Source organism: Canis lupus, chromosome 26 (assembly GCF_003254725.2).
Source record: "Canis lupus dingo isolate Sandy chromosome 26, ASM325472v2, whole genome shotgun sequence".
Classification (NCBI taxonomy): Eukaryota; Metazoa; Chordata; class Mammalia; order Carnivora; family Canidae; genus Canis; species Canis lupus.
In genome coordinates, this window is record NC_064268.1 from 32,196,565 (window position 1) to 32,209,000 (window position 12,436).

General features: G+C 51.7%; 1 protein-coding gene across 1 annotated transcript; it reads right to left on the reverse strand.

Annotated features, from left to right (window-relative positions):
• Window positions 1-2,918: 2,918 nt before the first annotated feature.
• On the reverse strand, window positions 2,919-5,522 carry LOC112656240 (collagen alpha-1(I) chain-like). The gene is made up of 2 exons (XM_025441458.3): window positions 5,299-5,522; window positions 2,919-4,998 (listed from the first exon to the last, which is right to left on the reverse strand). Exons 1-2 carry the CDS (start codon window positions 5,520-5,522, stop codon window positions 2,919-2,921), a joined length of 2,304 nt encoding a protein of 767 aa, XP_025297243.1.
• Window positions 5,523-12,436: the final 6,914 nt, after the last annotated feature.

The following is a 12,436-nucleotide window of genomic DNA, read 5'->3' on the forward strand; positions in this document are numbered from 1 at the left end:
ACCTATAAATATAGTTTAATACTTCAATCAAAACTCAGTTGGATCTCCTAAATAGAAACTAGTAAATTTTTTTTTTAATTTTTATTTATGTATGATAGTCACAGAGAGAGAGAGAGAGAGAGAGAGAGGCAGAGACATAGGCAGAGGGAGAAGCAGGCTCCATGCACCGGGAGCCCGATATGGGATTCGATCCCAGGTCTCCAGGATCACGCCCTGGGCCAAAGGCAGGCGCCAAACCGCTGCGCCACCCAGGGATCCCTAGAAACTAGTAAATTAAACGGTTTTATATTTAATATGAATTGAATTCATATTAATTCCTCCTAGAATTACATAAGACTTTAGGGCTTAAATTAATGGATAAGCAAATTTTTATGTATCTTTTATAATTCAGTTGTGTCAAATACACGTGTGTACTTCTATTATGATTCATGTGTTCAGATTATCTAATTTTGAAACAAAATATAAAGTTGGTGATTGCAAGAATTACTTTAGAGAGGGAGCACAAGGTTGTCCAGTTAAGAACATCTTAGTTCTACGTGGATTAAAAGTGTTAAAATATGAACCTTATATATGCATGCAGTGCAGATAAGAATGCAAACGAATGATCTACTGGAAGCATAACTAGGCCTATAATTCAACACACATTAACTGTAATCATTATATATTTATCAAATGGACCATTCCTTTTTTAAAGAAAGGATGAATTAGTTGAAGTTTTCATTACAGTAAAAATAAATAAATACAAATATTTCACTTATATATAGAATATTTTTACAGTAACTTTAAAAACAATCAGATCTCTCATTATACAAATATATTACTTCTTCCTTAACATGTGAAATACATTAAACTTTCAAAACATTTTAAAAAGTATGAGATCATTACCATTGACGGTTCAGTAATAAGTAAAATAAGCCACAACCAAATACAGTTTTAAAATATAGAACAGCAATAAATAAATAAATAAATAAATAAAGTAAAATAAAATAAAATAAAATATAGAACAGCTTAAGAGGATAATTTTCATATATTTATGGAGAACGAAGAACTCATGACTTATCAGCAAAGTTCACATTTTAAGGAGGGTTTCAGTGGTTAAATGTGAATTTCCAAAATATGAAAGCTATTGAGACAAGATGTAGTTTGATATAAAGGTACACGCACGTCAAACTTAAAAATTCTTTTATATATCAAAAGACACAATAAAGAGAGTGAAAGGGAAACCTCTGGAATGGGAAGAATTTTTGCAAATCATATACCTGATAAGGGTTTGATCTAGAATATATAGAGAACTCCAACAACTCAACAACAACAAAAAACAACCAACCAGATTTTAAAATGGGCAAAAGACTTGAACAGGCATTTATCTGTTCATTTATGAGTATATGGAAAGATGCCCCAAAACATTCACCATTAGAGAAGGGCAAGTCAAAGTCACGATGAGATATTACCCCACACCCTATACAATGGCTATTATCAATACAACAGAAACTAAGAAGGGATGGGGAGGATATGGAGAAATCAGAACCCTTGTGCCCTGCTGGTGGGAATGTAAAATGGTACCAGCTGCTGGGGCACCAGACGGGATGAGCACTGGGTGTTATTCTGTATGTTGGCAAATTGAACACCATAAAAAATAAATTTATCATTAAAAAAAAAGAAAAGAAAAAAGAAAACAGTATGGTGGTTCCTAATAAAAAAACAAAAATAGAATCAGCATATGTATTCGTCTGCTCAGGCTGCCACAACAAAATACCATAGGCTGAGTGGCTTAAACACCGGAAACCTGTTACACAAAACTGAGGCTTGAGACACCCAAGATGCAGGGGGGCCAGCTGGCTTGGGGAGCAGTGAGAACCATCTTCCCTGCTTGCAGATGATGACCTTTCCGACGTCTCCAAAAAAAAAAAAAGAGGAGAGAGAGGCTGGGAGAAAGGAAATTGCTTAATGGGTACAGACTTTTGGTTTTGCAAGATGGAAAAGTGCTGGTGACCTGTTTATATACATATAACTTAGTACTTCTCAACTCAACTGCACGCTTAAAAGCGATTAAGATGGTAAATTTTATGGAATGTGTTTTTTACTATACTTAAAAATACCAGATTCCTTGCCATCTCTCCAATGATCTTCTGAGATTTATTTTTAGAAGTTTTGATCTGGATCACTAAGTTATAATTCAATCTATAAGAATGTCAATACACACAAAATGTACTTTTAACTGAATGGTATTTTAAAAATAGTATTTCCGTTTTAATGTTACAGGTGAGCTCTTCCTAAAGCTAAGGAAATGATTTTTTTTTTTTTTCTTTAATTTTCACAAAAGAAGGGCAGCCCGTGTGGCTCAGCGGTTTAGCGCCGCCTTCAGCCCAGGCAGGGCATGATCCTGGAGACCCGGAATCGAGTCCCACGTGGGGCTCCCTCTGCCTGTGCCTGTGCCTCTCTCTCTTCTCTGTGTGTCTCTCACGAATAAATAAATAAAATCTTAAAAAAATACAAATTTTCACAAAAGTAGGCTACCATAAGTGGAAACTCAGTATTGCTTACTATTATGCCAATTTAATCTAATTAGGTTATATTAATATGTAACTTTTCTCTGTATCCCACCAAGATGTTTTCACTATTTTAGGACAAAAATAAATAAATAGAATGCGTTGATGAGCTTACAGAAGCAGAAACAATTCTGAGGCCACAAATCCGTGTCTGTGACTTGTCAAATCTGAGAAACAAAAAGGCAGTGAGGGCAGCTTTGCTAGGATGACGAGCACATTCAGAGAAAGTTGGGGCATATTCAAGAAGTTTGCACTTTTGGAAACTATAGTCCCACTTGACAAATTAGTGCCCCCTGTCTGCGCCACCCTCCTAAGGTCTCCTGCTACCAGGGCTGGGGTGCAGGTGAAGCCGGGTCCCATTCAAAGGAACTAGCAGGAGCGCAGAAGCTCACAGGGACCCCCAGGGGCCACCCTGGAGGGGAATACAGGAGGACGCACCGCACACCAGGGTGTGCCAGCTCGGGGTTCACCAGGTGCTCCTCCTCTGAGCCAGCCGCTGGGGCCTGCGGGGTGGGGGGCGCCCTGGCCACAGTTCCCCGGCTTATCCCCGACAGTGGGGGTGCCCTCCCGTGATGCGCCCTCCCCGGGCACCCCGCTGACCGGGTGCACCCTCCCCGGGGACCCCGCTGACCCGGGGTGGCCTCCGTCCCTGGTGCTCTCTCCGGGGACCCCGCTGACCCAGGGTGGTCTCCGTCCCCGGTGCTCTCGGGGTGCGCCCTCTCCGGGGACCCCGCTGATCGTGTGTGGCTTCCCTCCCGGGGCTCTCGGGCGCGCCCTCCCCAGGGCCCCAGCTGACCGAGCGCGCCCTCCCCGGGGACCCCGCTGGCCGGGTGCGCCCTCCCCGGGGCCCCCGCTGACCGGGTGGCCTCCCTCCCCGGTGCTCTCGGGGTGCGCCCTCCCCGGAGACCCCGCTGACCGGATGCGCCCTCCCCAGGGACCCCGCTGACCGGGTGGCCTCTCTCCCCGGTGCTCTCGGGGTGCGCCCTCCCCGGAGACCCCGCTGACCGGATGCGCCCTCCCCGGGGCCCCCGCTGACCGGGTGGCCTCCCTCCCCGGTGCTCTCGGGGTGCGCCCTCCCCGGAGACCCCGCTGACCGGATGCGCCCTCCCCGGGGACCCCGCTGACCAGGTGGCCTCCCTCCCCGGTGCTCTCGGGCGCGCCCTCCCCGGAGACCCCGCTGACCGGATGCGCCCTCCCCAGGGACCCCGCTGACCAGGTGGCCTCCCTCCCCGGTGCTCTCGGGCGCGCCCTCCCCGGAGCCCCCGCTGACCGAGCGCGCCCTCCCCGGGGACCCCGCTGGCCGGGTGCGCCCTCCCCGGGGCCCCCGCTGACCCGGTGGCCTCCGTCCCCGGTGCCCTCGGGCGCGCCCTCCCCGGAGCCCCGCTCGCCTGGCGCCCTCTCTCGCCCGCGGGAGGAGCTCGGTGCGCCTGCCCACGGCCCCAGCCCTGTCCTCCCGCGCAGGCCGCGCTGGTCTCGCTCCCGGGAGGCGGTGCGCGGAGGCCGCCGCGGGCACTGGGCGCGCGGCTCAGCGGGCGCGCGCGGGGTCCGCTCGGCCTGGGGCGCCTTCTCCGTCCACCTTGCGGAGGGCGCCGGTCCCCCCGGAGTCGGGGTGCCTTCCCCGTTGCTCAGGCTGCGCGGGCGGCGTCCCCACCCGGGGGTGCCCCCGTCCTCCCCTGCCCGCGCCCTGACTCTGCGTCGGGAATGAGCCTGGAGCCCGGCGATGCTCGCCCGTCCCGGCACCGCGGCGACGCCTGAGGTCACCGGACGCGCGGCCGGCCCGCAGACCGTGGAGAGGACCCTGGGGACAGCCGGGCTGGGGACACTTCCCGGCTCCGTGACCAGCCCCTCCCGCGCCCCAGAAGCAGCCGGAGGGAGGGCGACGTTGGGAAGACCGAGCCCCGCGGCGGGAGCGCACGGCGTAGGGGTCGACGCAACACGGACTGCCTGGGAATGTGCACGCGGAGCCTGTTTATTTGCAGGAATAAAATGAGTTGTGTGCGTTACTGAGGTTCTCCCGCCCCCCCCCGCCCCGCCGTGCGCCCCCCGGCCCCGGGGGCACACGCGGGCGCTGAGGCCAGTTGGCGAAGTTGGCAGCGCCTGGGGGTGACGCGCCGCAGCAGCTCGGCTCGGACCCCGCGAGCGCACGGCGGCCGCCGGCAGGAGGAGCGCTCCCGGGGACCCCGTCCCGCTCGCTCCCGGGCACGCACACACGCTCGCGCTCACGGGCGCGCACACAGGCGCGCACGGCCCCCCGCCCCCCGCGCGATTCCCGGGCGCGGCCGCTAGAGGGAGGCCCGCCGCGCGCAACCGGAGCGGACCGCGAGCTGCCGCTCTCCCGCCGAGTTTGCGTTTTCCGCCTCCGTGGTCCCGCCGAGGGGGCCCTGGGGAGGCCGAGGCCGCTCCCGGCTGGGGGCGCGGGGGTCCTGGCCCTGCACAGCCGCGGGCTCCCCTTTCCCGGGGGGACCCCGTGCTGCTCCCCGTTCCTCACTGCGCTGCACCTGCAGGTGTCCGGGTGCCCCGCGCAGGGCCGGGACCGCCCCGAAGTGCTCCCTTTGCGTGTCCTGGTCGGGAAGGAGCGTGCAGAAGGGGCCGCGGAAAGGCCACCCCCCACCCCCCCCCACCCCCCGTTTTCGGAATCCTGTCTCCACCTCCGCTGCATCTTCCTCCTTACTTGCAAACACGCCGCCGCCGTCTGAGTGCCGCGGCGCCCGTGGGAGCGCCCGCGGGGCAGGGACCCGCGCGTCTTCACCCAGGAGCGAGCACGAACTCCCTCTGCCCTCCTCTGCGAGTCTGAACGAATTCCTCGCCACCGGCCTGGGAGGAACGCAAACCCTGCAGCTCGCCGCCTGTGCTAACGCGGGGCCCTGGGAGATGCTGCTCGTGCAAAGGCCCGGGGGCTCCCGGGGGGGTGGGAGCGAGAGCAGCGTCTGAGACTGGCCGCCAGCACCCTGGGGACGCTTCCCGGGGCTTCATCTCCCCGCGCTCCGAGCGGGAGGCCGCGGGTCCGGCCAGGGGAGGGTTTGGCACGATCCGGATTGGGGGTTCCAGACGGGAGCGTGTCCTCCCCCCGCCCTCCCCGCGCCCCGTGGATCCCAACTAACTTTGCAGAATGACGGGGAATGAGGCCTCCGAGGCCGGCGGCGCGGCAGCGAGGCTGCGCTGAAGAGCGAGCTCGGGGCGCCCGGCCCCCCGGTCCACGCAGCGCGGCCGCGTCCTGCTCGCCGAGCGCGCCCCCAGCACGGGGCCGGCGGCGCCCCGACTCGGACGCGGGGCTCGGGGGCCGACCTGCGCCGCGCTCGGCCCCGGAGGCGGGCGGCCCCTCTCCCGGCGCGCGCAGCCCGCCCCCCGCGCGCCCTCCCCGGCGGCCCCCGCTCGGCCCGGCCCCGCGCAGCAGCCGCGCACTTCGGAGCAGTTACTCGGCGCGGAGGGAGGCGCGCGGGGCTGGCCCCCCCTCCCCCTCCCCCTCCCCCTCCCCTCCCCTCCCTCCCCTCCTCTCCCTCCCTCCCCGCGCTCCCCGCGCTCCCCGCGCGCAGGCTTCCTGGCGCCCGGCCCCCGCCAGGCTCGCTCTCCAGCGGGAGGGAGGGAGGGAGGGAGGGAGGCGCGGGGGCTGCGCGCATCCCGGGAGACGCGGCGCTTTTCCGGGGACTCCGGGGCCACCGCGGACCAGGCGCGCTCGGGCATCGCTCCGGGAGCCTGAGCATCCCCCCGCCCCCCGCGGCTGCGGGGACGGCCGCCCTTCCCCCCGGGAGCTGCCCTCCCCGCGGCACCTGCAACTTGTTCCGCTGCCCGCCGTGCCCCGCGTGCGGCTCCAACATCAAAGTTTTCCCTTCCTTTTACCGGAAAAAGCAGCGCGTCGCATCCCCGGCTCGCCTCCCCCGCGCGGTCTCGGCCGGGCCTCCGGGAGCGGCGGAGGAGGGAGCTGCCGCCGGGCCCCTCGGTGACCCTCGTGCCGGCGCAGGAGCCGCTGCCGGCGGCTGGGACGCGCGCCCGAGGCTTCCGGGGACCCTCCGGGTGCGCCCCGGTCGCATCCCCGCCTCGTCCTGGGGCCGCCCGCGGCGAGCGCTGGGCTCGGGCGCCCTGCGGGACCCGGGCTCCCGCCGTTCGGGGTCCGCGCGTCCGCGGCTGCGGAGGAGCCACGGGAGGAAGCCGGCGGCGGCGGTGGAGCCCGGAGGTAGGCGAGGGGCTGGGACCGGGCGCCCTGCGCGCAGGTGGGCTGCACGGGGCGCCGGCTTTGCGGGACCCGGGCTGCCCGCGCGCCCCTCCTGCCGCGCCCTGTCCCTCCCGCTCGGGCTGGGGCTGGGGCTGGGGCTGGGGCTGGGGCTGGGGCTGGGGCTGGGGCTCGGGCTGGGGCCGGGGCCGGGGCTGGGGCTGGGGCCGGGGCCGGGGCGCCGGTTCAGCGCGCTCCCAGGGTGGATGGCCCTCCGCCGCTCCCCGCCTCCGTGCCCCGCAGCTGGCCTTTGGAGCTGCTGGTGGGGCGGTGGGGGGGGGGGTCCCCGGGAAGTTGGTAGCTTGCAGGTTGTGAGAAGGTCCAACTCGATTTTATTCAGTTTCTTAAAGGATGTGTTTCCTGTGGGCAAGAATCATGGGAAAGAAATGCCAGTGTCGTGTACAACTGCAATCCAGCTCGGAAATCACCTTCATTTCCCCCAGCCCCCCCAAAAAAGAAAAGTTTACCCCATGCAAGTTCCCGTAATGTCCAGATATAAAGCACGGAGGCTTGGCTTGCTGTAGCAGCTGTAAACTGGGGAGGGGGCTCTCCTGTTCTTAAAGTGCCGGGTGTCAAGGGCGTTGTGGCCAGGTTGCCTGCCTGCCTGCCTGCCTCCCCCCCTTGCCTCCCTCCTTGCCTCCTTCCTTCCCCAGCTCCCTCTCCCAGGTGCTGCCCCCCGTAACAAAGCCCCGGGGAGGTAAAAGGGAACGGAACACTTTTACAGTCTGCAGGAATGATGAGACTTGGCTGTTGCCAGCCTTGCCTGAAGTTTTTTATTTAAATACCTCATCTTGTTTTTGTTTTTGTTTTTTTTTTTTCAGTTAAAAGAGGTAATTTTGGGGGTAAGACTGATGCATGCAGTATCTGGGGTGCACAGTTCAGCATGGTAAGATTTGGGATGTGGTGTGTGTAATTGATCCCTCTGGTTGCATGTTCAGTAATGACAGAAATTGCAGGAGATGGTAGAAACAGCCCTTGATTTTTTTTTTTTTTTGCCAAGCAATATTTTTGGACTGTGGGGGGAAATTAAAAAAAAAAATCAGTATCAAAATGTAGGTATGGGATGCATAGAGGAAAGCGGAGAGGTAAGTTAACTTTACTGAGAATCAGTGGGATTTCATAGCTGCATATGGTAATCAGGGAACTAAATGAACAGTGAGCTTTCCCAGCTTGCAATGCCCCATCTGTAGGAAGACTGCTGTTCCATCTCATTTCTGCCCTGGTTTGTGGGAATAGAGGGCTGTTGCATGGGTTCGTTTAGTTCCTGACACACGGGTGCTGTAGATGCCAGGATGTCTGTCCTGCAGAGAGAGACCAGGTCCAGGACCCAGCCCCAGGCCACAGGGCCGCCTCTCCACTACCAGGAATCCTTCAGGGAAGCTGCAACTAGTGGAATCTGGAGCGTCTTCCTCTGCGCTTCCTTTCCTCCTCCTCTGCTCCTCTGCACTGGTGCCTCCCGATCTGAACCTAAATCTCTTCTGTGAAATAAGCTCCGTCCCTCACGTGTTCCTTCTCCCATGGCAGCACTGAGCTGGGGTTGCCCTGAACTGAACTTGTTAAACCCCCAGCAGTAAACTGTGTGCAGTTGTCAGGTGCTCAGCAAGCTCCCTGCTGAGCCAGGTGTGTAGGGGGGGCGTGAGGGGAGACCCCAATACCGTGGGAGTGGGAGACAGACTAAGCTAGGAGTATGGGTCGCACTTAAGTAGAATTGGGACAGGGCAGATGGGGTGGAATAAAGCTGAAATCTGAGGGTGTGTGTGTGTGTGTGTGTGTGTGTGTGTGTGTGTAGAGGGGTCCGGTTATCAGCAGGAATCAACCTTATCTTAGATCTGCACCAGCAGGTTATCTCAAAGGTCAGACTCCTTGCTTGATAAATGCTTTAAAAAGGATTGGGAATCCCAGGAAACTAAACAGCCCTCCTTTGCCCAAATAAACCCCTTAGTCTTAGGGTGGAAGACAGTTTTTGTCCAATTTTAGTGCCTAAGAATGCATAAAAATGGAGATTTATGACCCCAGACACATGAGAAATTTGTTCAAGAGGATCCAATTAGCTGCATGTTTAACGCCATGGGTGATTCCAATTCTCTAGCTCAAGAATTATTCTGTGAAAAACACAGGCTTAGTGTTAATGAACTTGCTTTTTAGGGAAGGCATCATGTTAATCTGAATTTTTTTCCTAATGTTTATCTTCTTGAGTTTTTCTTGTTTTCCATTACCTGTGTCATTTTTGTTGTCACATCTGTTCTGCTAGGAGATGGCTCTTCTCAAATATCAAACTTTTATCGTTTGTAGATTTGAAAGGATGGATGGTGGCCATTTGAGATTAAGACCAGGAAGCACTAATGTGCCTGTGTCACTCAGGTGGTAGAAATGCTTCTCGATTGAGATTTTATGTTTTATTTTTTTATTTTTATTTTTTTTAAGAAACGTACTTGATGGTTTGGTTAAGTAAACATGATCATCTCTTCCTTACCAGAAGAAGGATATTTTTAAAAATGTTAATCTTTTTATTTCATATATTTACATATTTACCTTTTTGCTAACACGGCAAGTATTTCAAGTAGCTTACATGATACAATAAAAAGAAAAAGTAAACTTAAAAATCCCTACAATCAATTTTTGCTATTCTCCCCATGAATAAAAAAGACTTCACGGAAGTGACATAAAGGTGGAGGAAAGGATTGATGAACTCCTGAACCCAATGAAAAAAACTGGTCATTTCATCGGGGTCTTATTTTCCAAGTGACATTTCCATGAAATTCTTAATTTTCCCCATTCTTTCCAACCAAAACAAGTTGGTCATTCATTGTCATGGTCTTCATTATGTGTGGTGTTCACTGATATTTTGTTATTAGGTTCTCATTTCTGCACTTCATCGTATGTTGTATACAGTGTTGCTTGTACAGAAGATGTTTTCACATTAGTAAGGGATTAGAGCTTTCTGTTGCTTAAACGTTTGCACCATAAAGGCACGGCATCACATTCGAATAAAGGAGGAGGATATTGTATTTGCTTATTTTCTTAAAAAAAAAACAATAAACAACACTATTTAGTTGTATACGTACGTTGGTTGACTACTACTTGAAATTGTGTGCATGCTGAAAGTTCTTTAAAATGCAGCTTCCATGTTTTAATAAAATAGGACCTCTCAAGTGATTTATGGCACAGATGTGGCTCATGTGAACTAAAGGCTAATTTTGGAGTTGTTTTGTTTTTGTTTTTTGTTGAAACTCCAACAGCCTCTTTGGATGTTTGGTTGATGACGCTGTAAGACGTGAAAAAGCTGGGAAGGAAATCACAGACTTACTTTAATCCTAGCGGGATAACCTTAACCTAAGAAAGGCACAATTTTGCTTCGTATTAGACCCAAATCACAGATGTTATAACTGATGCGTGGAGGTAGAAATGTAGTGCCACCCGTTCCAGGATTCCTGCCACATTTTAAAGATTTTTGGTAAAGTGGTGACATCACTGAAAGCAAAGACGATCCATTTCTATGTTTAAAAATATGTGAACTTTTACATAGAGGTTCTGGAAACTTCTTTTTCTATGACATAACCCCTCCCCCCTGGGGTGAAAGAGAGAGTAGCCCACATGGTGGCACTGTTGTGATGAATAATATTTTACATAATTCTACCCTTGAACCACCGTTAGCTACCAGTATACCAAAGGAAACTTTGGGCTTTTCTCTAATGATAAATTTTCTGACAGCATCTTCCTAGTAAACATACTATTTTTTAGGTCCGAGTGCCCATTGTTGCCAAGGACGGCCTTTTAAAAAATGATTTCCCAATCTCTGTCCAAGAAAACCTAGAAGCCATGACTCCTATATTTTTTTTCCATTCTCCTCCCCTGTGTTCTGACATAAATCACTTCATAGCTATAGAAGATACTATCTCTTTTTTTTTTTAAGATACTATCTCTTAAAGTGATTTTCACATTTAGTAGGTACGTACTTTTCCAGTCATCTGCAGTGTTACATATCTTATCTTTGTTCTGTTCTTAAAATCAGAGTGGCTCCTCTTCTACGTGGTACACCACATGTGTTTACCTTAAATTCCTCTATGCTACCAGAAAAAAAAAAAATCCACAATATGTCAGTGATTTAATGGATTCCTTAACAGATCGTTTGCATTTTAATAGAAGGCCAGGAGAAGAAAACATATCCTAGCACGTGTCTCCAGGGAGGGTTTGCAGGTCTTTAGACAACCATTCCTACAAGGTAAGGCTTCCCAGACCCCAGTCACAGGTATATGAGGCCGGCTCTACAACCTGGTTGAGATCTGCAGGCCTCCCCTGTGGGTTATCTCATGTCAGGCGTGTCAGAGCCTATCCAAAGACTTCAGTGCAAACAAGCAACGAGAATTGAGTCCATAGCTGAGATTTGAACAAGGAGAATAGGACGTTATCGCTAATGTAGGAACAGAAGATGGAATCCAGGGACTAGGGAAATTAGAAAGGTAGGCCACATATTAGATCCTGTCTTTTTGGGTTGGCCATTGGGAAGATTTGTGAGTGGGATCACACTGGAAGACCCAACTGGGGAAGAGAGAACAAACACAAGGCATGGGAGAGGTCCTAGTGCCTGGGGCCGGTCCTCCTGGGCTTTGAGGGTGCAGGGAGGACGTTTGCCCACCTGTCTCTTGCAACTTCTTCTTTTGCTAGTGTTTGAGAAATTGCTCTATAGGATGACAAGTGCAAGTTTGATTCCTGATGAAAGGAAATTCTTCATTCTTCAGTCTTAAAACCATAATTGTCTTCTAAGAATTGCATCTCCTGGGTTACTTACAGAGCAAAAGGGCTGTGGTTGGTTAGTGACTTCATTTAACGTCTTACAACTTAGGCAAGGATACTGAGATTTCTGTCGACTGCATCCTACAGCTGCGTAGAAAAGGGTGAAGCAGAAATGCTGACTTCCGTTTTAAAGATAAATAAAACATTAGGAATGACTTCTGTGGCCGTAGGTGTTTTCTAACTTTCCTACGGTTTTTATTTGTGAATTACGTAAATCCCCACCTCTTCATGATGAATTATTTTCACAGATGAAGCAAGAAAGGGAAAGAAAGCACATCTGTCGATTTTGACTTAAGATATTTGAGAATCCTGTGAAAAAAGGATCTCAAAGTTATTTTCTCATATTGTTTTTTTCTTCTTACATGCTTCAAATAACAAGAAAATCTTATGTATGTAATATATTTTAGAAATACATATATAACATATATCAGAATACATATGCATTAGGATTTTCCTGTTGAACTTACTCTGATTGACAGGTTTATCCCTTTTCATTTTGAAGTTCTCTCCCCATTGCTACTGAAGACAGACTTTTCTGAGAGATTAAAAAAATCAATTATTAATTAATCTAATGATTTGATTCAAAATTCCTTCTAAGAATATTTTTAAAAGGATAATTAACAATCAAATAGGTATGAGTTAAAAATCCATAATGTCTCAGTTCTTATTTTTCTCTGCTAGAACACATAAGCCAAATGCTATTTACATTATTATTTATACTGTGTTTCTGATAGATTTCAATGTACTTAGAAGAGTAAAAATTATTTGTATTCACCAATATTATGATTGAATCATTTGATGGATCAATGGAATCCAATTACTGTATTTTTGAAACAGTACATTTCTGATTAAAACAGTGTTACTGTCTTAAAAATAATTCTGTAAC